This window comes from Phalangium opilio, unplaced genomic scaffold, assembly GCF_054372755.1.
Source record: "Phalangium opilio isolate 3A_F unplaced genomic scaffold, DU_Popi_V2 ptg000662l_1, whole genome shotgun sequence".
Lineage (NCBI taxonomy): Eukaryota > Metazoa > Arthropoda > Arachnida > Opiliones > Phalangiidae > Phalangium > Phalangium opilio.
This window is the reverse complement of record NW_028324246.1, coordinates 2,122,261-2,148,755: the sequence shown is the minus strand read 5'-3', so window position 1 is coordinate 2,148,755 and position 26,495 is coordinate 2,122,261. Positions and strand designations below refer to the sequence as shown.

Here is a 26,495-nt window from a genome sequence, read left to right as displayed (position 1 = left end):
ACGATGGTCAATCAGGCCTAAAATCGACAAAGGTCGCGCTTTGACCTCTCCGTTTTACGAAGACCAACGAGTGGACGTTTTGTTTAAAATGTCATTCGTCCACAGAGAATCAAACATTAATTTACCCAACTAACGAACTAACGTAGTCGTTCATTTGTTTTTTAATTTACTTTTAACTGATGTTTCTTTTTAAATGTATAAAATATTTTAATCGAAATAAACACTTAGGCTTAATTACCCCTTTGGGTTGAAAGGTCGCGTTTGTGTCAGTTTTCAGCTATTTAAAAAACCTTTTATATCCTAAATCAATGGCAAAGGGCTTATCAAGTTTATTTATAATACTCCAAGTAATAATGTTATCGAAGTCTACAAGTATTTTCTACGAAGACTTTGAAACTCAAGTTTGGTTTTGCATCCAATCATATTACATGGATGGCGTTTACCCTTTCACGGCAACCAATGAAGTTACTTCCCGACGATCCCCGCGTTTACTAAGTCTAATTTATGACGAAAACATCTTCGACATCTACGTGTACTTCCAAATACCGTTTGTGGTGCCCATTATCTACCCTGAATTACTGTTCCCGCAATGGTACCCTAGTTTACTACGCCTGTACTCGGAAACAGATGCTACCCAAACCCGACGTAGTCTGGATCCAAGTACCACCAGTTCAGGCCATCATGGACACTACGATATTTGGAGTCCAATTTATGAATATTTTCAACCAGATTTACCATCAAAGGAAGAAGTGCCACTTAAACCCAAGAATGAGGGACCTAAGCAGTGCGATATTTGGGAACCATTGTACAATTACTTGGAGTATTTGCTCTTGCAACCCGGGGAAGTTGACGAAGATCAAAATACGTCATCTAGCATTGAAGAGTTACTCCAAATGAAAGACATTATAGAAGAATGGTTTATGTCCCTGCTAGGTTTGCGAGATGACACCAATTACAAAACTAAGAAACAAGACCCACAAGATGTTCTAAGCACCATACGTATGGCTGGCAAGGACTTGTCCGAATTAGTTACTGGCGCAAATTACGACGAATGTACTTACTCAAATACAAGTAGTGGCCGGTCTAAGAGAAGTATTTTTTACCAGGACACGATGGTCTATTATTATCTGGTCATCTACTTTTATTTAGAGGACGACAATTACTTTGAAAAACTATTTATTTACGAGTGGTTATTGAAATGGACGGATCCGATACTAAAGTACTTGGGAATCATAACGAAGCTGCGAAGTGCGCCTCCCATTAACGAAGAAAGAGGCAGAGGATTTAGTATAGTTTACAAGGACAATAAAATTGATATCTACTTGTTAATCGACACACCCTTCAGGGTACCTATAGTAATTTAATTATTAAAATAATTTATTAAATAAAAAAACTGTTCGATTACTTATTATTTATCAACCCTCGAATTTCGGGGGGGGGGGGGGGGGTAAAAAATTTAAAATAATTTACCATAAATTACAAAAAAAAAAGCGAGGACAAAAGTTCAAACGAAACCAAAAATACATTTTTCCTGTAACGTAAGTGGGGAGAATTTACTATATCTGATAAGCGTAGACCGTGACAACGTCATTTTCTCAAAATCAAGTCATCTCCCTTTCGAAGTCTTTAAACAAGCCTTCCTTATTATATAAACCCTTTAATACAACCAGCCTTCCCCCCCCCAGCCACCCGGTTTTAACTTCTTAAAGTACAATGTCAACGTTCTAGAGAAACCGACTAACGGTAGATAAAAAGTATACAGGGGGTTTCTGATAAGTCTGCATGCATAAATTAAGGGGTTGTGTTCTTTGGGTGCATGCACGATTTTGAGACGAAAATGTAGTAACTTCTACGATTCCATTTTGTAAATTGCCCTAAGGGACACTGTTTTCAATTTAAGATTAATAAGGAGTATTTTATGGATGACCCCTTAAATTTAATTAAGAAACTGATTAAGACAGTTAATGATTTCTAATTTAATTAATTAAGGGGTCATCCCTAAAACACAAGTCTAATCATAACTGGAAAACAGTGTCTCTTAGGGCAATTTACAAAATGGAGATAGAAGTTACATTTTCCACTCAAAATCGTACCCAAAGAACATCCCCTTAATTTATGGCAGACTTATCAGAAACACCCTGTATAGGGTTCAAGTACAATCTACAGCTATATTATCTAGCTGGTTTCACACTCGAGAAACGAAATTAACGAATTAGCTTTTTAAAATCGGTTTATTTGAACAACTTAAGTGATTGGGGGGGGGGAATACTTATTTAACTTTATTATATTCCGAGAAATTGGCCCAAGCCCTTAGACTGTCATTGAACCAGGCTGCAATATTGGTTTATAACATTATATACCGGAATTTGAAGGAGGAAATTTAGAAGAAAATTAATTCGAAGCAATTATATTCATCGCGTATGTAAATAATATTTCCCAATGTACGCGTGACTTTTAGGTCTAAATTTCTAAACAGGGGTGGGAGAAAAATCCCTATAGAGTGGTACTAAGAGGGGAGTAGCTGCGGGGACGTGACGTCAATATGGTCGCCCAAACCCGAGATAAGAGATAGGAGGGTGTGAAGTAACGAGAAATTTCCTAGTGCTTTCGTTTTGGGGAAGAGATAAGATTTGGTAGATAATTTACACGGCCATATTGGGGTTCTAGGAAAGGTGAAATCCACCAATATGGCTGCCAGAAGCGTGGTAAAACTTGGGAGGGTGTGAAGTAACGAGAAATTTCGTAGTAGAAGACAATAGAGTGCTTTCGTTTTGGGGAAGGAGCTAAGAATCGTGAGATAATTTATACGGCCATATTGGGGTTCTAGGAAAGCTGAAATCCACCAATATGGCAGCCAGAACCGTGGTAAAACTTGGCAGGATGTAACGTATTAATCAATTAACTGAAATCTCTCTATATTTCTCAAAAACATAAAATTTGTTCCTTAGAATCCTGTAATGCAAAAAAATTACGTAGGCCTAGATATTTTATCAAAGTGACAATTTTTGTAGTTTTTCCAATTATAAAGAAAAATACCAAGACAAGTGTCGATTATATCCTTTATAATTAGATTTAACTAATCAACATTAAACAGAGAGCCCAGCCAAAAATTTAAATCCCTTATTGGAATTATAGGACCGCTGCATGGGCTCCCCAAGTTCTTGATAATTTCATAGCGTTAATTCGTTTCTTTCACAAACCCCGCCCGGTCTCCCCCGAGAGGAAAAAGTTATTTCCTTGTTTTCAAACGTTAAGTAATTAAAGCCCTTGAACCTGATCTTCGAGTACTTAGAAAGAAAGAAAAAATGTTTCCGCGTAACCGAGTGCCTACTCTAACGTTTCTTCCTATATTTTCAACCGACCGTATCACCTGTCAGCGTCTTTAAAGGCTGAAACACCATCCCGGTACTTCATTTATTAAAGTACAGTGTCATTGACCACGGTATATAGATACTTAAGTCAAACTAACTCTACACCAAGCATAAACCTACCCAGACCCGCATTACCTAAGACCCACGTGTATCTCGGGTAACTTTGATAGAACAGGTGAGACGTTTCGGAACACGAGAAGTCTGTCCTGGCGCGTGAAAGCGTTATTCAAAAGTTCTTTGGTACCAGACTAGAAAGGTCCCGCGACGCTCCTGGTCCGCGACTATACCCCGTTAGCTATAGATTAACTTTTGTACTATACTATACTTAAATATGTTGATTAAATTTAATAGAAAGGTTATATTCTTAATATTAGTAACAGTTTTATTAGCCGTTAGTTTAGTTTACGGAGATGACGACGGAGTTGTCGTGGAAGAGGTCAAAAAGGACACCGAAAATGACCTAAAGGTTATCAAAGAAGATTTAACAAAACGTAAGATTATTTTTAACTAATAAACTTAATTTTAATATATCTATATGCAGGGTGTTTCTAATAAGTCTGCATGCATAAATTAAGAGGCAGTGTTCTTTGGGTGCATGGACGATTTTGAGTCGAAAATGTAACTTCTATCTCCATTTTGTTTGCCCTAAAGGACACTGTTTTCAAGTTATGATTGAAGAAGCACTTTACGGATGACCCCTTAAATTTAATTAAGAAACTGATTAAGACAATCATTTCTAATTTAATTAATTAAGGGGTCATCCCTAAAACACAAGTCTAATCATAACTCGAAAACAGTGTCCCTTAGGGCAATCAAAATGGAATCATAGAAGTTCCATTTTCGACTCAAAGTCGTGCATCCAAAGAACATCCCACTTAATTTATCCCAGCCAGACTTATCATATACACCTTATATATCGCCATCGCGGTATTATCACTCGGTTATAATATTTCTAATATCCATGACAAAAAATAATCGAAAAACCAAACGCGGTCTCTTGAGCTCATGACTTTACCAACCTTGTCATGAGCTAACATAATTCAAAAATGTTTTAAAAGTTATCAAATGACGACAAAAGCTAGCGTGAGATAGCAGCGCGTGACTTGATGAGAATAGACGTAAAATAGACCATTCCAACGAAAACCCGGCGCTTTATCGCGATCTAACCTCAACAACACGAAAAACCAAAAACCCTTCTCGAGATACACTGAGCGCGTGAGTTGAAATCGTAACGAAATGGCCCCTAATTAATTTTGATTTCAGTTAAACTTTTCAACTGTTAATTACTAGACCGAAAAAGTACAATAGAGAATGAATTCATTGTAGAAGAAAAAAAAAACCTCTGGTACAAACACACTCACACGGCCAATTGAACTTGAACCGCACCCAAGGAGGTGGTCGGGGTCTGGAACAATGACTTGTTTAACTGACCCTGTAATGTGTACCCTCCCCTTCACTCTATTTGCGAGAGGCTAACCTTATTTATTTTTAATTGTAGATTATTTAAAGTGATAAATCTTAAGTGGGTTTAGGATTACGGATACAGACAGAGACGGAGTTAGGCGTGAGCCATAGATATCAGAAACACTTATATCAGGGATAGATTTAATTTTAGAAGTAGGAATGGAGAACAGAGTAATTTGGGCGCGCGTCAAAGTCCCGGACCCCCTTCCACGGGACGGAGGGGTATGAAAGAAGAGGCGGGATCATAGCGAGCGACAGAGGTAAAAAGGAATTACGTATTTTTAACTGTCCCCGTCAGCAACGTCATCAGAAACGTAGTTTAAGTGAGCCAATAAGATAATTTAAACTTTTCGTTACGTGTTGGAGGGAGGGGCTCTATACTGGGCTACGAGTCGGACTGAAGTAAATACTAACCGTTCTCCATTCATACTTCTAAAATTAAATCTATCCCTGATTCTAATTATATATAAAGATTTTTTTTGTTATTATGAAAAAGAAAATTATAAACTGATGAAATGAGTCAGTCACGTATTTAACCAAAATATTATTCACGATTTCAAAAATATTTACGTGATTTTAAATATCACGAAAGTGGAGGGGGGGGGTGTAAAAATAAAAGGAAAACAGCTTCATTTTAAAATTCTCGTAGCTTAGAAAAAATTGAAATAAACAAAGTCATCCCTCAAATTATCTTAACTATATTTATGTCTAGAGTGAGTGTGGGGGCACTCCTTTAAGCAGCAACAAGTCAATTATGGGTTGGAATGCATTTCCAGACTAAGTTTCAAGTAAACTAGATATAATATAGGTCTTTTTTATCTTGGCTTTTTAGAGAACAACAAAAATTACTTAAACTTTCAATATAGATTAGAATAATCAGGGATAGCCAACACGCGTCCCGCGGACCGCATGGGACTCGCTAGCCTAATCTATACCATTTTTTTTCTTTTGCGGCCCGCGCTTATGTCTAAGAAAATTCAATTAAAAAACACGTGGACGGTGGACCTATATCCCCTACTACTACATAGTATCAGAAGGGGATAATACAAGAGAAGTATTATTTACTTCTGATAGTATATATTCTTTGGATTTGGTTACTTTATCCTCTTTATAATATGTCCCCGATTTTTCTCTGTTCAAGTGTTAATAATTTGGTAAGCTGTTTTCCCACGCTTTGTGCAATCAGATTTAATTAGAAAAGTTAAGAGGTTATGTTCCTAATTTCTGCGCTATTAATTATAAATTTAAAACTCGGGGCCCGCAACATAGTTCGAATTTTCAAATTTGGTCCTTCAGCTGAAAAGGTTGGCTACCCCTAGCATTAGATACTCAGTCCAAGCCCCTCAGCTCTACCCTTAAAACCCACCCAAAAATAAAAGAAAGAAAAAATGAAGAGCCCACGTTAACACCAACAAACAAAATTACCAAACACAAAAAATGACCTCCAAGTCCTGGAACGTCTTACCTCGATCCAGTTAACAATTTAACGAATTCCGTTACAAAAACAAATATATTTCGTCGTTAAAATCAAATTACAGTTACCATGAATTTTCCATCAATTCTTCATGAATACTTCAATCATCATTAATAAGTTCATAAGATATGTTCAAATAAGTTTGTCACTGGTTACAAACTGGAGCTTGTCATGAAGTGACGTACGTAGGTCATAGATTCAGGGTTAAGCGACGCCTGGTGAGGCGCTGTCAAAGGCTTAGTACAGACTAAATAGGAAGATGGAAGTGCTGCAAAATTAACCGAGTGTAGTTTATCAATTCTCGCTTGTCGTTCTCGAAATAGCTCGAGCTGTAAATCTCTAGCATTACGAAGTATAGGTAGTGTCATACTTATATTGGCCATATCTTATAAACTTTTGCTATTACCTAGGAATTATAATTTCTTCAAGACCTATCCCTGGCGTACTAAAGTTCAATATTCGTTGTAAGATTGAATAAATTTGGGCTAGTCAAGTCTATCTAATGTAGGAAGAAGAAGATGTGAACCACACAATTTTGGGATGAGAAAAAAAAACTATTTTCGAGTAAATTTTTCCTCGTTTGACTAGAAACAAGATATAAAGCTATTTTTTGTGGGTTTTATTAAGCCCGGGTTTATTAGAGTCTCGACGCCCGTCTGACTCGAGGCTGGGCCAAGCAACCAGAAGTTTGACGCTTCCCAAGAAGATGAATAAAAAAAATTAACGCGGAAGTAAAAGATACTAATAATAATATTACCGTATTTAATCCTGTTCAGTTTAAAAAATAAAAAAGGGTGTAGCCCGGAGATATTCTATATCCTTGATTTAGTAATCGACAAGAAACTTGTCCTCAATGACGTATCACGCCATTTAAAAACAGATTCGTTACGATATATTGTTTTTAAGTAGCCCTTCCTTGCTTCGTTGTTCCCAAGCCATTTAAATAATCGAAGACAGGCAATCTATCCATCCATACAATGACCTTGAACTTGAACTTAAGGTTTATTACAAAAGCTAGAGATTATACTCACACGCTCAAATTCAGTTGAATAAGTGACTAACTATTTTAAAAATTGTAAGCAAAAAGGTGACTAAATAGGACCAAATTAAGATTTTAAAAAGTCTGGCCAGGTCGAATGAAATATTTTTCAAAGACAACCGATTTTCATAGTTATTTCCCATAAGTAAAGACATTTTAAAGGTCTGTGTCGTAAACAAGCCCAATCTATAGGCTTAGATATTTCCAGTGGAAGGAAAGGTCACCTCATAAAAGGTCTATAGGGCAGAAATTAAATTAAGCCTTCTTGGAGCACAGCTCACAATGCAAAGTAATTCTTGCCGTTTTAAATTTCAAAACATTCATTTGAATTTTCTTGTTTTCAAATATTAAGTTAAACCTTTCTTGGGTGATTTTTTTTGGTTTGATCAAATGTGGTCTCGCTATTTTTGCGTTTAAACTGTCATCCAACTGGACGGTTGAATTGGATATATTACGTATTTACGTTGTGGTGGAGAAGATAAATAACACCGAAAGACTCAAAACCCAGAAAAGTGACAAATAGTAACTAATTTTCGGAAAAGGACTTCAATTTTAATAACCGAATTTGAAAAAAGTGACTCAGTATCAGAAGAGTACCAGCCCTACAACAGTCCTAAATGAAGTAGTTTAAAATGCCATTGATTTCAAAATACATTGTCTTTAAGAAACCCTTGAAGATAGTCTTACTGTGAACCTCTAAACTTGACCTTTAGTAGACGCGGTCGATTACTACGGTGTAAGTAGGTTAGGTTAATGATACGGGCGTAAACACTTTAAAATAAGTTTACGCGAACCTCTTGAAGACACGCGATTCTCTCATCAAACAACCATGACCTTCAGTAATAGGTCACAAAAAAACGGCCTATGGAATCATATCATCAATCTCAATAGACTAAACACGCATGCGCATATTATTCTACGTTAAAATTTGGCTGCTAATTAACTAATTTAAATTTTAATTGTTTTTCCTAACTAACCAAAAAAAAATTTGTTTTTTCTCCCCTATCTTTTTTCTATCTGTCATTTGACCTATAACCTCCGTAACCTTTTGTAGAACTCCCCGCTTTGGTGTCTGGTCTGTTTTCGAGTTTCCGGAGTGCGTCTCCAGTTCTTCTTGTCACGTCGGCCGTTGTGGGGGCTCTGATCACGGCCTTCATGCTACATTCGCCATTATCCCCATTTCCGGTTCCGCCATTACCGTACCCTCCCAACGGGCGTTACCCTCCAACCGAGATGGCCATCCCCGTTCCACCATCTTCGTTAATTCGCGATCAGAACAGACTACAACCGCATCATTACAAACCAGTGGCCTTGGGGTCGCATCTCAGACCTCAAATCATGACATTGGACAAGAGACCAATCACTAGCTACAATTTCGGAAATAATTTACGAAGGGAAAGTGGTTTGGTCAATCCGTATGGTGGCCGAAGTGCCAGGAATAACGTGGATGTAGCTGATAAAGAATCTTTGGATTCCGATAGTATGGTCAACTTTGAGGAATACATGAAGAAGAAAGCGGACTTTCAAGCGCTGACCAATGAACAAATTGGAGAAGGAAGGGGTCCTATGATTAAGGAATCGAAACCGGGCTTCAAGTACTACTTTCAAGAAGCCCTGAGAGTTTTAGGGTAAGTCGATAAGTAAATTTTACTAAACGAGGAAACCGACTAATTAAAGTTTAAATTATTAATTTCAGAGAGTTTTTGTTGGAGTTAGAGAAAAGTCACAATTTGTACCCAAAGAACGTAACTGAACTATGCACGGATGAAGTAAACGCTCAATGCAATCATCTAACATGATTTAACTTAAGTTAAATTAACATTACGTAACGTCATCAAGCCATCCTCGAAAGATAACCAATAACAGAGCTTTGTATCAGAACCAATACGGGATACGTCAAAACCAAACAGAGTCACGTTACGCGCAGCTTTGCAAAATGTATCAACATGTCAACAATTCATGCCAAAGAATTAACAGGAAAACAACAACAAAAAGAATTAAACAATGCTTATTGCCCTTCATCAGCTCAACTATGTACTTCATCAAGTCAACAACACAAGTTCAAAACAGTTCTCTAATACATAGCTCCCAAACGGACCGAGTGATTGAAATTGCCCAAATAAATGCGGACCTTTAATTTATAAAATTACTTCACTTCATTTTAATTATATTTAAATTAAAACCCAACTAAATGTTAATCTCATTTTCTAATTATCTTTATCCAGGTTATCATGTGTAAATATTGTACCATAATTAAAAACATTTTGAATTACAACGGCCCGATCTCCATCAATCTTTAAATACTTAAAAATGTATTCAAGTACTTAGCGTGACAATTATTTGTCTTTTAAAACAGGTGACCGAGAGGCGAGACAAGTCAATGTGCAAAGTATCACCAACACCTTGTACATGATGGGTTTGGTCGCCGCAATGTTTCTGACCACCTACTACTTCGAACCACCTTCGCATCAATTCAACTTGGACCAATTCCCGCCGGCAACCAGGGATATTTTTGGCTTAATGAACCCGAAAAACGGTACAGCCAACGTCAAACACTCAAAATGGTACTTGATCGTCGACAGGGTACTTCGAATCATTGACTTATTGGAACGGGACCAATTGAGATCGAAACAGCTATACGAAGTCAATAACGGAATCGACAGCAAGACACCGTCAACCAAGAACCGTTACGTCAGAGACACGTCCGATAAGAAACAGGGACCATTTAGCTTATTGGCTACGAGGCTTTTACGAATTTTGGATTTGATTGGGTTGAATCACGTGGCACCGACTAAGAACCACGACGACCACAATACTTTGGAGCACAGCCACAGGGACAAACGCGAGGCTTCCACGTTATCTCCATTGGCTAGAAGAATCTTGACTATCTTAGATTTGCTTGATATAAATCAAATCGGAGCCACCAAGAACCACGAAGAACATAATGGCGTTGACCCGAAGGGACCAGTCAGAGATAAAAGGGACCTGACTAAAGGACAAAGCACTCAATCGGGGGGGCTATCCGTAAGCAGCATCGTCTCGTGGGCCGATAAGTTGATGTCCATTTTGGACGGTATCAGAACAACAAGGTTTTACGACGATAACAATGGTATTGAGAGGAAGAAAGGTCAACAAGGTCATCACAGAGAGGTCAGAAGGGTTCCCGTTAATGATCCCCTAACTGTTCAAGGACCGGATGTGACCTCACGACCTATGACTTGGACCGAAGCCATTGGACAACTAATTAAAACTTTGGGGTAAGATGATGAGAACATACATCTCAAATAAAATTAACCAACTGATTAAATCTTAATTATAGGGAATCACTCCTTGGAAAACTTAATTACTCGGAATGCGAAAAGTTTGATGTCTTCTCAACTGAATTTAAAGATTGTCTTTTAAGCTTGAAAAAGAGTGGCTGAAAATTCTCACATAATCTTTCTTTAACAAAGCCATAATTAAGTATTTAAGCGACATTAGGTCCCCTATGCAGTCTAATTAAACTTAATTCTGTGTACAGTATTATTAATTATTTAATCGGATAATATTATTTATAACGGTGTAATGTTACTGTAGTTTCTGATTTTCCCCCAAAAATAGGCCAAAAAAAGACGTGCCTAATTTTTGTTTGTTAAACGTATGCTAGCAGGCTAGCGGTTCAATTGTGTTTTGGCGTATTTATTTAAATGTAATAACATTCAATAATAATAGTGCCAAATAAATCTTTTGATATTCAAAATTGTTTTGTACTTACATATTAAGCTCCTTGAAATCAAATAGCATCCTTTCCAATGTTGTTTATCCATCACTTGAACCACACGCACAAACACGCACCTTAGAGTTAGGCCTAACTCACATAAGACCTTTAACCCGAAATTTAACAAAGAAGCCGAGGCTTATCAACTATATTTCGATTTTCATGCATCATCCGATTATAAAAATTTGCACAAACTTAAGGCTCATAAACTATAATATTCTATTCACACGATGACTAATTACCATTAAATTTCGGAGAATCACCATTTATCAAATTAATTACGGCAAAAACTAGAAGGAAACTCACACCACAATCAAAATTCCTCGAGACTCGCGGGCGAATTGCACTGATGAAGTACGCACGCCGGCGAATGAAGTTCCCTATTGGTTGGAAAAATTCAAAATGGCGGGATGATCATGATGGGGCGTTTGTTTTGATTGTGTTTCGAGCACGAGTGACATTTCTCTAGAGAAAATAGTATTTTCTTATAATTCATATTAAATATAAATAAATGAAATGAGGAATACTTTACCCATTCATTCGAAAGATCTTCTACCTCAAACGAAACGGGACCTTAGTCTTTTTATATTTATGATTGGAGCAATTTTGTTTTTCGCATGTTTCGAGCTTATAATTGTTTTACCCAAATATCACGAGGGGTTAAATGTCGGCCGCCACTTTTTTACAGAAATACAGAAAGTGCCTACAAGTGCCCTCAGTAGGAAAACTACTATAGCAGTAGTTTTATAGAAAAAGACTTATATTTAAGTTAACTACCGGTGAAAATGGTTCAAAATTGCATATATATAATAAGTAAAATATGATCTATATTATAAAACATTTTAAAACTAAACTCCGAACTAATTTACTTAAATTTAAGGGTGACTACAACTTACTATTTTACAGAAAATGCTTATATTTAAGTTAATTACGGGTCAAATTAATTCAAATTTACTATACTTAATCAGAAACGTGTTTGATTTAATATACACTACTTAAATAGTTAATAACTAACTATTATCTCACTTAAATTCAGGGTGTCTACAACACAATATTTTACAGAAAATGCGATTATTTAAGTTAATTACCGATCAAATTAATTCAAATTACCTACATCTACTAAGAATATTACGCTCTATAACATAAACGCGTTAAAAAATTAATTTCTATCAAATATACTTAAATTTAAGGGTGCATACAGATTATGTACTCGGGAAAGGATGACATACAGGAGGCACTATTTTACAGAAAATGCGATTATTTAAGTTAATTACGGGTCAAATTAATTCAAATTTACTATACATAATCAGAAACGTGTTTGGTTTAACATACACTACTTAAATAGTTAATAACTAGCTATTTTCTCACTTAAATTCAGGGTGTCTACAACACACTATTTTACAGAAAATGCGATTATTTAAGTTAATTACCGATCAAATTAATTCAAATTACCTTCATCTACTAAGAATATTACGCTCTATAATATGAACGAGTTGAAAAATTTATTTCTATCAAATATACTTAAATTTAAGTGTGCATACAGATTTTGTACTCGGGAAAAGATGACTTACAGGAGGCACTATTTTACAGAAAATGCGATTATTTAAGTTAATTACGGGTCAAATTAATTCAAATTTACTATACATAATCAGAAACGTGTTTGGTTTAACATACACTACTTAAATAGTTAATAACTAGCTATTATCTCACTTAAATTCAGGGTGTCTACAACACACTATTTTACAGAAAATGCGATTATTTAAGTTAATTACGGGTCAAATTAATTCAAATTTACTATACATAATCAGAAACGTGTTTGGTTTAATACACACTACTTAAATAGTTAATAACTAGCTATTTTCTCACTTAAAATTCAGGGTGCCTACAACACATTATTTTACAGATTCATGGGTGCCTCCAAATATACTATTTTACAGAAAATGCGATTATTTAAGTTAATTACGAGTAGTAATCATACTTAAACTGAGGAAGACAACAAGACTTTCGTAATCTTGTCTACTGGGGTAAGAATTTTACCAAAATGTGAATATTTAAGTTAATTAAGTATGAAATTAAATCTAACTTGGATTATAATGCTATTTGAGTGTGATGTTCAAATTAAACACTATAAAAAGTAAATTGTGCCAATTAAACTTACGGTAAGGGTGCCTTCAAAATATTGCTAAAGGAAAACCACGGCCACAGCGTTTTGAACTGTCCAAAATGCGATTATTTAACATAACTATTAAAGTAATATTGAGGAATTTACTAAGCAGGTATATACTATAGGATATGTATCGTAGTGTTTTTACTAGGTAGTTTATATGTTGATCCCATTTTAGGTGGGCGTCTATGTATACTCCAAGATATTTTATGTACTGAATTCTTTCTATAAAAGGGCAATTGCATCTTTTATATCCGTGAGATTGGCAATTATGTATTTGTATATTTAATGTATTTGGTTGGTCTATTTTTCTTAGAGTAAAGGTTATAAACTTTGTTTTATTAACATTTAGACTCAAGAGATTTTGGTCTAATAATAATTTAGCTTTTTTGAGACCTAAATTTGCTTTTTCATTGACGTTTTCCCAGTTATCTCCGGTAAAGATTTAAGCGGTATCATCCGCAAAGGATACAAGTCCATCAGATATATTGGAATTACAGAACTGATTTATATAGATTAAAAATAGGATGGGTCCTAATATTGTACCCTGTGGTACACCATAGTTGACAATCTCCGTGTCACTTAGTTTATGGTTAATTTTAACAATTGTTTTCCTATTTTGTAGGTAAGACCTAAACCAGGATAACGCACAGCCTCTAACACCAATGTTACCAAGTTTTCCTAGTAATATTTCATGTGAAATTGTATCGAATGCCTTGGCCAGATCTAAAAATACGGCCAAGACCTTCTTTCCGCAATCTAGTTCAGTCGTTATGGTTTTTGTAAATTGATAGAGAGCATCACAAGTAGATAAACCTTTTTGGAAACCAAATTGATTCTCTGATATTATTCTATGTTTTTTTAAAAAGTTTACCAATCTATCTTTTATACAAGTCTCAATAATTTTTGATATATGATTTAGGACGGAAATTGGTCTATAATTGGTGAGGTGTGTGCGGTCTCCTGTTTTGTATATAGGACTAATGGTAGCTACTTTACATGATTCAGGATATATTCCAGTATCTATACTTAAATTAATTAAATGTTTTAGGGGGATAATTATAAAGTCTAACATATTCTTTAGCAATTTAGCGCTTACACCATCATGGCCAACAGAGGAGCTATCATTTAGATTTTTAACCACTTGTATTAGTTCCATTTCATTCACTGGTTCCAAGTATATAGAGTTTGACAAAGGATTTGTAGTTTGTGGTTGAGTGAGCGAATTGTCCCTAGCCATTTTTTTCCAATTTGTGAAAAATACATATTGAAACAATTTGCACATTCAACCGGGTTTTTTATAGCATCGACTTCTTTCTTTTCATTATTTATAATTTTCATAATAGGATGGCTTGTTTTTAGTCTAGATGTAGATTCATTTATAATATTCCATGTTTTTCTACTATTTTTGTTTGCTCGTTCTATTTGTTCTTTATAATAGTTATGTTTTCTCAGTTTTACTAAATTGTTAAGTTTGTTCCTGTATGATTTATAGAATAATTTTAAGTTTTTATTGAATGGTTCTTTTAAAAGTTTTTGATGGATTTTGTCACGTTTTTTTATGCAGGAAATTAGGCCATTAGTCATCCATGGTTTCAATTTAGTGTATTTCTTCTTTTGAGTGTTATTGAAAGTGGTTTTGGTAGATGCTAAGTCGGTATAAAACTTTAGTGAGTCAATAAAACAATTCATAGCTTCATTTATATTCTGCTTATTAATGACGGAGCTCCAGTCTTCAAAACCTAGTAATAATTTCAGCTTATCGTAATCTAGTTTAATCTTGAATATATCAGATTGATTTGCTGTTTCTTGATTAGTTTCCATTTTGTTTTTTTCAGTTTCGATATCTAATATTACGGGGTAGTGGTCCGTAATTGAGGTTTGTAAGATGTAGCATGCACTATAGTTATTTCCCATATCCAATATGGTAAAGCAGTGATCTAGACACGATTTACTATGTTCAGTTACTCTAGTATAATTTTTTATTCGCGGAAGGTACCCATGGATTGATAAAATATCTAAGTAGTCCGAAAGTCCTCTCTCCGGGGTGTTTGACAAAATGTCAATATTGAGATCTCCAATTATAACACAATCGTGTACGTTAGATTTTTCAAAGTCAATCAAAGTTTGGTTTAAATTATTATTAAATTCTTTCACATCGCTATTCGGCGATCTATAAATACAAAGTATTCTTATAGGTTTATTATTCAGTAGGAGATCTAAATATAGATTATTTGATTCGGCAATATTTACTTCATGAAAATTTATAATAAGGTTATCTCGAGCAAATACAATAATTCCATCACTTCGATTTTTAAAGCAGCTTGTATAATAGGTTAAATAGCCATTTATTCGAAAGTGTTTTGTATTTTTTTGTTCAAGCCAACATTCAGTTAAAATAATAATATCAAAATTTGCATTAAGGTTATCTAACAATAAACATAGCTCATCAAAATTTTTAGAGATACTTCGAATGTTGGCGTGGAATATTTTAAATCTGTTCTGGTTATTTTTTAGTGATAAGTGATATTGATTAATGGTATAATAACCCGGATAATAATTCTCATAAATTAGGTTAGGTGGGTTAAAAATGTTTTCGTGTAAAGATAAGGTCATAAAAACCAAAGAAAAAACTATATGTCTCGCTTATTTATAATTTTAAATTTGTTCTAGTTTTTTTAAGTGATCTATTTTATAAATTTTTGTACCATCGGCTTTACGTAGTAAGACCTTTCCGTTATTTACCCAGATAAATTTGAAACCCTTATTTTTTGCGTACATTTTAGATTCATAAAGTAGTTTTTTAGTATATGGGGTTAGAAGTTCATTAACAAAAAATCTATCTTTAGGTAGGGTTTTATGAAGATTTTGGCAGAGTAAATGGTTTCGATTTTTTTTTGCATTTTCTAAAAAATCATCTCGTATAGTTTTACTTCTAAATGTAATTACTAGCGGATTTGGTGACTTCTTAGAGTTTGCTGTATTAATTCTGATCCTCCGATAAATTTTGGATATATCTTGGGCAACGTTAATGTTAACACCAATTAAATTAATAATCGCTTCCGCAATTACAGTTACATTTTCGTTTTGTGTTTCAGTAAGGCCTATAATTTCTACACTATCACTGTTTTGGTTATACTGTAGGTCAGAAACCGTAGCCTCTAGGTAATTAACTTTTTCTTTTAGATCTTTGTTTTCCGCGATTGTTGATTTTTCATTATATCTGATATAACAGTATCTAAATTATCCATTTTTTTAACGAAATCATCTATACTGGTTGAGCAAAAGTTTACCGATTGTTCGAAGTCATTCATTTTCTTCTCGATTTTTTCAATGAGTCTAACTTTCCTGACATATCCTTCATCATATTCATCATAATGACCAGTTGGTCATTGGTTGCATAGCCACTTACAGTGTTTACAGATACCAATTCAGCATGTTCTTCAAGTTGTTTACATTCTTCACATTTCCAAGTAATTTTTCGTCCACTCGATTTTTTCAAAGTTTCAGAATTAATTCCCGTACATTTTGAGTGAAAATAATTTTCACATTCACCACTTAATTATATCTTTAGGCTTATTTGGATCAAAAGATCCGTCACATTTGTTACACGAGTCTGCCATTATCTATTAACAAAATCAAAGCGGGAGCTCAAAAAATTGCGACTGCTCGCCTCAACGGCTAATCACTTGATCACTTAATGTGGTGCTCAATTTAAACGCAATTTAATGTTAATTGCGAGCAATTATTCTCAAATATAAGGTGCCTACAACTTACATAATACAATTTTACATAACCTGGGTGCCTACGAGTCACAATTTTACCAAAACGCTTTCATTTAGATTTACTTTGGATGGAATTCAATCTAAGTTGGTACATATACATTTGAGATTGCGATGATTAATTTAAACGCGATTTAAAGTTAATTCTGAGCAATTATTCTCAAATATAAGGTGCCTACAAATTTTGAATTTTACATAATCTGGGTGTCTACAACTTTTGAATTTTACATAACCTGGGTGCCTACAAGACACTATTTTATCAGAATGCTTTCATTTAACTTAATTTTGGATGGAATTCAATCTAAGTTGGTACATATATATTTGAGATTGCGATGATTAATTTAAAGGCAACACAGTTTCTCGATGCAACTACCCTTTTTGAAACACTCTGTATAAATTAACGTAATAATTTTTGTAAGTTTTGTTAATGGTTTTGATGTTATTTTATCAATTTAAAACAACAGCACTCTTCCGTTTTGAACCATTAAATTATTAAATAACAAAAGAATTAACACAACAATTATCCAGGAAAAAATTGGTCACTGGGACATGTGATGGTTTAATGGGTTATATTGGAGAAATTTGATCACATTAAAATTTATTAAATATGACGCAAAACAATAGGACTAGGGCGCTTACTAGACCCAAAAGCTATCATCTGTGTGGGCTAATTATTTTTGGATTACATGATATGGGGTATACAAGATACTAGTACCCCTAGCACGTGACGTGATTTATTAAAGTTATGTTAAATAATCGCATTTTGGACAGTTCAAAACGCTGTGGCCGTGGTTTTCCTTTAGCAATATTTTGAAGGCACCCTTACCGTAAGTTTAATTGGCACAATTTACTTTTTATAGTGTTTAATTTGAACATCACACTCAAAAAGCATTATAATCCAAGTTAGATTTAATTTCATACTTAATTAACTTAAATATTCACATTTTGGTAAAATTCTTACCCCAGTAGACAAGATTACGAAAGTCTTGTTGTCTTCCTCAGTTTAAGTATGATTACTACTCGTAATTAACTTAAATAATCGCATTTTCTGTAAAATAGTATATCTGGAGGCACCCATGAATCTGTAAAATAATGTGTTGTAGGCACCCTGAATTTTAAGTGAGAAAATAGCTAGTTATTAACTATTTAAGTAGTGTGTATTAAACCAAACACGTTTCTGATTATGTATAGTAAATTTGAATTAATTTGACCCGTAATTAACTTAAATAATCGCATTTTCTGTAAAATAGTGTGTTGTAGACACCCTGAATTTAAGTGAGATAATAGCTAGTTATTAACTATTTAAGTAGTGTATGTTAAACCAAACACGTTTCTGATTATGTATAGTAAATTTGAATTAATTTGACCCGTAATTAACTTAAATAATCGCATTTTCTGTAAAATAGTGTGTTGTAGGCACCCTGAATTTAAGTGAGATAATAGCTAGTTATTAACTATTTAAGTAGTGTATATTAAATCAAACACGTTTCTGATTATGTATAGTAAATTTGAATTAATTTGACCCGTAATTAACTTAAATAATCGCATTTTCTGTAAAATAGTGTGTTGTAGACACCCTGAATTTAAGTGAGATAATAGCTAGTTATTAACTATTTAAGTAGTGTATGTTAAACCAAACACGTTTCTGATTATGTATAGTAAATTTGAATTAATTTGACCCGTAATTAACTTAAATAATCGCATTTTCTGTAAAATAGTGTGTTGTAGACACCCTGAATTTAAGTGAGATAATAGCTAGTTATTAACTATTTAAGTAGTGTATGTTAAACCAAACACGTTTCTGATTATGTATAGTAAATTTGAATTAATTTGACCCGTAATTAACTTAAATATAAGCATTTTCTGTAAAATAGTGTGTTGTAGACACCCTGAATTTAAGTGAGATAATAGCTAGTTATTAACTATTTAAGTAGTGTATATTAAATCAAACACGTTTCTGATTATGTATAGTAAATTTGAATTAATTTGACCCGTAATTAACTTAAATAATCGCATTTTATGTAAAATAGTGTGTTGTAGACACCCTGAATTTAAGTGAGATAATAGCTAGTTATTAACTATTTAAGTAGTGTATGTTAAACCAAACACGTTTCTGATTATGTATAGTAAATTTGAATTAATTTGACCCGTAATTAACTTAAATAATCGCATTTTCTGTAAAATAGTGTCTCCTGTATGTCATCCTTTCCCGAGTACATAATCTGTATGCACCCTTAAATTTAAGTATATTTGATAGAAATTAATTTTTTAACGCGTTTATATTATAGAGCGTAATATTCTTAGTAGATGTAGGTAATTTGAATTAATTTGATCGGTAATTAACTTAAATATAAGCATTTTCTGTAAAATAGTGTGTTGTAGGCACCCTGAATTTAAGTGAGATAATAGCTAGTTATTAACTATTTAAGTAGTGTATATTAAATCAAACACGTTTCTGATTATGTATAGTAAATTTGAATTAATTTGACCCGTAATTAACTTAAATAATCGCATTTTCTGTAAAATAGTGTGTTGTAGACACCCTGAATTTAAGTGAGATAATAGCTAGTTATTAACTATTTAAGTAGTGTATGTTAAACCAAACACGTTTCTGATTATGTATAGTAAATTTGAATTAATTTGACCCGTAATTAACTTAAATAATCGCATTTTCTGTAAAATAGTGTCTCCTGTATGTCATCCTTTCCCGAGTACATAATCTGTATGCACCCTTAAATTTAAGTATATTTGATAGAAATTAATTTTTTAACGCGTTTATATTATAGAGCGTAATATTCTTAGTAGATGTAGGTAATTTGAATTAATTTGATCGGTAATTAACTTAAATATAAGCATTTTCTGTAAAATAGTGTGTTGTAGGCACCCTGAATTTAAGTGAGATAATAGCTAGTTATTAACTATTTAAGTAGTGTGTATTAAACCAAACACGTTTCTGATTATGTATAGTAAATTTGAATTAATTTGACCCGTAATTAACTTAAATAATCGCATTTTCTGTAAAATAGTGTGTTGTAGACACCCTGAACTTAAGTGAGATAATAGCTAGTTATTAACTATTTAAGTAGTGTATGTTAAACCAAACACGTTTCTGATTATGTATAGTAAATTTGAATTAATTTGACCCGTAATTAACTTAAATAATCGCATTTTCTGTAAAATAGTGCCTCCTGTAAGTCATCTTTTCCCGAGTACAAAATCTGTATGCACACTTAAATTTAAGTATATTTGATAGATATAAATTTTTCAACTCGTTCATATTATAGAGCGTAATATTCTTAGTAGATGAAGGTAATTTGAATTAATTTGATCGGTAATTAACTTAAATAATCGCATTTTCTGTAAAATAGTGTGTTGTAGACACCCTGAATTTAAGTGAGAAAATAGCTAGTTATTAACTATTTAAGTAGTGTATGTTAAACCAAACACGTTTCTGATTATGTATAGTAAATTTGAATTAATTTGACCCGTAATTAACTTAAATAATCGCATTTTCTGTAAAATAGTGTCTCCTGTATGTCATCCTTTCCCGAGTACATAATCTGTATGCACCCTTAAATTTAAGTATATTTGATAGAAATTAATTTTTTAACGCGTTTATATTATAGAGCGTAATATTCTTAGTAGATGTAGGTAATTTGAATTAATTTGATCGGTAATTAACTTAAATAATCGCATTTTCTGTAAAATAGTGTGTTGTAGGCACCCTGAATTTAAGTGAGATAATAGCTAGTTACTAACTATTTAAGTAGTGTATATTAAATCAAACACGTTTCTGATTATGTATAGTAAATTTGAATTAATTTGACCCGTAATTAACTTAAATAATCGCATTTTCTGTAAAATAGTGTGTTGTAGACACCCTGAATTTAAGGGAGATAATAGCTAGTTATTAACTATTTAAGTAGTGTATGTTAAACCAAACACGTTTCTGATTATGTATAGTAAATTTGAATTAATTTGACCCGTAATTAACTTAAATAATCGCATTTTCTGTAAAATAGTGCCTCCTGTATGTCATCCTTTCCCGAGTACATAATCTGTATGCACCCTTAAATTTAAGTATATTTGATAGAAATTAATTTTTTAACGTGTTTATATTATAGAGCGTAATATTCTTAGTAGATGTAGGTAATTTGAATTAATTTGATCGGTAATTAACTTAAATATAAGCATTTTCTGTAAAATAGTGTGTTGTAGGCACCCTGAATTTAAGTGAGATAATAGCTAGTTATTAACTATTTAAGTAGTGTATATTAAACCAAACACGTTTCTGATTATGTATAGTAAATTTGAATTAATTTGACCCGTAATTAACTTAAATAATCGCATTTTCTGTAAAATAGTGCCTCCTGTATGTCATCCTTTCCCGAGTACATAATCTGTATGCACCCTTAAATTTAAGTATATTTGATAGAAATTAATTTTTTAACGCGTTTATATTATAGAGCGTAATATTCTTAGTAGATGTAGGTAATTTGAATTAATTTGATTGGTAATTAACTTAAATATAAGCATTTTTTGTAAAATAGTGTGTTGTAGGCACCCTGAATTTAAGTGAGATAATAGCTAGTTATTAACTATTTAAGTAGTGTATATTAAACCAAACACGTTTCTGATTATGTATAGTAAATTTGAATTAATTTGACCCGTAATTAACTTAAATAATCGCATTTTCTGTAAAATAGTTAGTTGTAGTCACCCTTAAATTTAAGTAAATTAGTTCGAAATTAAGTTTCAAAATGTTTCATAATATAGATCATATTTTACTTATTATATATATGCAATTTTGAACCATTTTCACCGGTAATTAACTTAAATATAAGTCTTTTTCTATAGAACTACTGCTATAGTAGTTTTCCTACTGAGGGCACTTGTAGGCACTTTCTGTAATTCTGTAAAAAAGTGGCGGCCTTAAATGTCACAGTTATTTTTCACGTATCTACGGGTCTTTTAGTAATAGGAAATATATTCGGAAACGTTTATTACCTTAAAAGAGTTGATGTAACAGGAAAACAGTTTCCATTACCGGCTGCCTTACTTGAAGGATGGACCTATTGCTACATTTGTCGTAAATGAATAAAATGAAATAAAATTCAAATAGTTCGTTATCTTTACTCTAAATCTCCTTAGAAATGAACGCTCCACCCAGAGCTTATCATTGTACTCTCTGTAAGGAATGCATCCTTAAAAGGGACCATCACTGCATGTTCACAGGATGTTGCGTTGGTTATTTCAATCATCGTTATTATATCATGACTTTAGTATACGTTTTTATTGGTAAGAGGTTAACTTTAATAAAGGGGAGCGATATTTAAATAATTTTATTTATAAGGTGCTCTTTACTGCGTCGTTTTTCACTGGGAATATTGCCTGAGTTACGTTAACGGCAATTCCTTTTGGTGGTCAGTCTTGGCTCTGTTGGCACCTCACTTTGCCTTATTAACAGGAACGCTCAATTTGATTGGTTTCGCCGTCATTAGCGCGCATACCTTCTCAATCGTGACTGTCATCATGACACTGTATCTCTTATCCCAACAATTAATGTGTATTATCAATGGACAAACTATGTTCGAACGCAAAGAAGCGATATTCTCCTATAATTTAGGGTTTAAAGATAATTTTCTTCAAATATTCGGTTCGTCTTGGCAAAAAGCCATCTTTTGGGCGTGGGCCGAATCTACTTTACCTGGTGATGGTATTTTTTATCAAACTGCGGCGCAACGTCAAGAAATCAAACAATTGTGATCTAAAAGACTTAAAACTTAATCTAATTATTATTAATTGGTGTATTATTAATCAGTATTGTATTGTAATTGATTGACATTAAAATAAATAGAAACTTAAATTAAAGAAGGGAGTTTTTTTATTTAAATTTTCAAAAAACAATGTTAACAGTCATTCTTCTCTCTACGAACTCACGTAAAATGAAATTTGGTTTTTTCGTTCTTTTTAACTAATTTTGCAGAAATTACTATCATTCTTTACGTTGTATAAAAACCTTTTTTCATAAAACTAAATTACAGATAGTTAAATCGACATCCTCAAATTTGTTTAATATTAATTTGAATATTCGAAGAACTTTTTATTTTTATTTTTATTTACGTTTAGGTTTGGTTGGTTGCGGGGATAATTTGTTTTTTTTGTTTGTTTACTTTTTTAAACGGGGGGGCCAAAAACATTCGCGATAATATTTAAATTTGTTTTTCTCACTTTCACTTTCACATCTCGTTTGTTTACTGTCTCTTAACTCGCTCTCTCTAATTTTGTTTACGTCGTAATAATAATAATAAAAAAAAAAACTGGGAAATTTTTAAATTGTTTTTTTAGGTGAAAAGAAAAACAACAATTAAGGAAAAATTATCTCACAAGTTTTTAAGATAATTTTGGCCAAACGAAAAAACAACGCTTAATTTTTTTTATAAACTTACTTGTTTATAAAAATCAAGCAACGCTTTTGGAAATTTAATATTCAATGTTTTTTAATTTTTTTTTAATTTAAAACGGGGGGGGGGGATTTTTGTTTTGTTTGTTTGTTTGTTTAGTTTGAAATATTTTTTGAGCAACCAGTATATGGACCACTCGACGAATAAACACAAAAAATGCACATTTTACAAATATTTTTTTTTCTTCTTCAATTTTTTGCGAATAACGTTGGAAATTTTTACGGTAATGTTTTGAGTTTTTATTTTCACGTTATTTCTAATATTATAATAATCCAAGTGTAATGTATGTTTTAATCCCCATAAAAGTTTTATTTCACTTCCAACGACGTCAAATTGTTTTTAATTCAAATTCAAACTTACTCAGTTTTGATATCAAACGTTTCCCGATAAAACGTACGAATCGAGTTCATTTAAAACGCAACGCACTTGAACCAACGACGTTCGCGTACTTTTTCCCGCGCAAAGAGAATAAAGCGACACTAATTTTGGTTTAAAATACGTTAATTTAAACCTCCGAGCTAATTTATTGAATAATTAGTAATTGCGTTTCATAGGGACAAAATTTTATTGTATCTCAACTGAAATGAAATGAAAAAAAAAAACCAAAAAAAAAAAACGCCAGAACACGAAATTGTTGACGGAAAAAATTACGCTAACTTAGGCTTTTTTTCTTTCTTTTTTCTACGTATAAATATACAATATTGTCAATTTGACAATTTTATAGCACGAACTTTCGGGGGGGGGTTTAAACTCCCCAAAATAAGCAGGGGGGGGGGGGCGTGGCTATCAAAGCAAAAAAGGAACAACATAAATCGGCGATAAACCAAAGTAAAAATAAACAAATAAACATTTAGAAAAGCAATGCATGAATGGGGGAAAAAAAAAATTAGGTTTTTCTGTTTTTCTCGTACTCGTTTATTTATTTTTATATATATATAGTAAACGACGGTGTTTTACGTTTGTTTGTTTGTTTATTTCTCGATTGGATTGGTATTTAGAATCATCTACAAAAACGCTCGGTGTTTTACTTTCACTTTGAAATTATCTAAGATATATCTACCGATAAAGTTTGATAATTACCTAAATAGCCGTTGCGTTTATATTTATTTATTTTTCAATTCCGCGCGTTTGTTTATTTTTATTAATCTTAAATAAGTAAATAAGTAAAGTGTTTTTTTTTTGTGTGTGTGTGTACGTGGATTGTTTGTTTGTTTGTTTGTTTGTTTCCTGTAATATTTTTTTTTAAAAACTAGGATAAATGGAAGGAATGCTGTCCTTCGTTAGCGGCGACGCGTAATTTTAAACGCATACACTCGACGCTGGAGTAATCTGGTAATTTTAAATAATTCACGCACGTCATAACTGATGGCAAATACATATCAGGGTTTTCACTTGGATCAAAAGTTTTTCGAACGATAGTTAACGGCGGTGATAAACTCTTGAAGCCTTAATTCAATTCAATTATGATTAAATTTACGTTTAAATACTTACATTCTGTAATAAAAAAGAACTTAAAATTTCACTTACCGCCAACTGGTAGACGCGGAGATCCCGTGACGAATTGCAAAAAGAGTCTCTGCTCTTCGGTTTTGTAACTAGAAAGCACTTCGAATAAATATTTGATCGCCCGGCTATCGTGATTATAACCGTGATCGGAACGGCAACATTCCATCAGCGTTTTAACATCCCATTGACTTTGGCTACTTCCGCAGAAAAGTTGCTCCATCTATTATTAATATTATTCAAATTTAAAAGGTCCAAATGCAAATTAAGTCCTTACTCCTTAATTAAAATCAATTTAAATGTTATTAAAGGGAGGGTGAAGTAGAAAATCAAGTGATTTTTTATCGTTTCTTCTGCGAATGATAAGACCCGTCTGCATTGTGAAACATTCAGGAAATACTTCCGAATGATTTTAAAATTCAAATTAGGTTCAGATTTTAAGGATAATTTTAAACAAGGACTGCCGACCAATCGCGTAACGCCCTGCCTTTTTATTAACAAAATTCTCGTGGCATGTTCCGTGTCGAATGAAATTTATCACGAGATTTGATAAAATTTGCGCGCGACGTGATAATCGTGGCAAGAGACATGGAACGCGCCACGAGAATTTTGTTAACAAAAAGGCAGGGTGTTACGCGATTGGTCGGCAGTCCTTGTTTAAAATTATCCTTAAAATCTGTACCTAATTTGAATTTTAAAATTATTCGGAGTTGGTATTTCCTGAATGTTTCACTATGCAAACTGATCTTATAATTAGTAGAATAATCGGTAAAAAAATCACTTGATTTTCCACTTCACCCTCCCTTTAAGTCTAAAACATAATATCAGTCTTACCTCTTCGGGATAAAAAAGCTGTAAACGCGATAATTGGAAAACTGATTCGAAACCTTCCCTAAACATTTCCATCTGACGTCGCACGCCTTCGTTCAGGGTCCAATGGCTGCTTAACTAAAATAAAATACAATGTTAGTAGTCACGGGTACATACATAGATGGCGGCCATTTTGAAAGTATGGCCAAGTAACGTACTTTCAAATACTCTTCTAGATTATGAATATTGACTGTAGTATCGCGGCCACTCTTTTTGAGATCAATATTAGCGTGTCCTGGTAGAGTAAAGTCCAAGTTGAGGTCCTCGATGGAGCAACCGTCGAGGGTCAACATATCCAGAGCCACTTTCAGACTAGACTGAGTTTGAGAGGTATCTTGCTCCAATTTTTGCTTTTGAATAGCGACTTTTTGCAGTTGACGAATAGAATTGGCCAAATCGGGATCGACGTGTTGTAAATCGGCTAAACTCAAGCTCATCTCTTGTCCCAAAAGCCATTTGTAAAACGGTAGACTCAAAGGAATGTCCAACTAAACGGAAGACGGACTCTTTGTTACCCCATTGTTCTCGAACTCTTTGTTACCCCATTGTTCTCGAACTCTTTGTTACCCCATTGTTCTCGAACTCTTTGTTACCCCATTGTTCTCGA

At 33.3% G+C, this 26,495-nt stretch overlaps 3 protein-coding genes across 11 annotated transcripts in view; 2 read left to right on the top strand and 1 right to left on the bottom strand.

Annotated features, from left to right (window-relative positions):
* Window positions 1-3,492: 3,492 nt before the first annotated feature.
* On the top strand, window positions 3,493-11,087 carry LOC149588359 (uncharacterized). 2 transcript variants are annotated; one of them, XM_089862837.1, is made up of 3 exons: window positions 3,493-3,862; window positions 8,403-8,976; window positions 9,045-9,621. In XM_089862837.1, the coding sequence occupies exons 1-3, from the start codon at window positions 3,703-3,705 to the stop codon at window positions 9,145-9,147; spliced, it is 837 nt and encodes a 278-aa protein (XP_089718963.1). In that variant the 5' UTR covers window positions 3,493-3,702; the 3' UTR covers window positions 9,148-9,621. The 2 variants fall into 2 exon arrangements, with proteins under 2 accessions (XP_089718963.1, XP_089718962.1); XM_089862836.1 differs by lacking the exons at window positions 8,403-8,976; window positions 9,045-9,621 and adding exons at window positions 9,705-10,605; window positions 10,668-11,087 and having other exon boundaries at window positions 3,509-3,862.
* Window positions 11,088-11,501: 414 nt separating this feature from the next.
* Window positions 11,502-23,475, top strand: LOC149588358 (putative palmitoyltransferase ZDHHC24). The gene is made up of 4 exons (XM_089862838.1): window positions 11,502-11,774; window positions 21,993-22,140; window positions 22,203-22,349; window positions 22,405-23,475. The coding sequence occupies exons 1-4, from the start codon at window positions 11,622-11,624 to the stop codon at window positions 22,815-22,817; spliced, it is 861 nt and encodes a 286-aa protein (XP_089718964.1). The 5' UTR covers window positions 11,502-11,621; the 3' UTR covers window positions 22,818-23,475.
* ctrip (E3 ubiquitin-protein ligase ctrip) overlaps window positions 22,918-26,495 on the bottom strand; it is an 18,366-nt gene continuing 14,788 nt past the window's right edge. For all 8 annotated transcript variants that reach the window (XM_089862822.1, XM_089862820.1, XM_089862823.1 and 5 more), the window contains 4 exons: window positions 26,047-26,376; window positions 25,853-25,966; window positions 25,043-25,241; window positions 22,918-24,961 (listed from right to left, as the gene is read on the bottom strand). In XM_089862822.1, coding sequence (XP_089718948.1) covers window positions 24,765-24,961; window positions 25,043-25,241; window positions 25,853-25,966; window positions 26,047-26,376 — 840 coding nt within the window. In that variant the 3' untranslated portion in view covers window positions 22,918-24,764. The remainder of the gene's footprint in view (window positions 24,962-25,042; window positions 25,242-25,852; window positions 25,967-26,046; window positions 26,377-26,495) is intronic.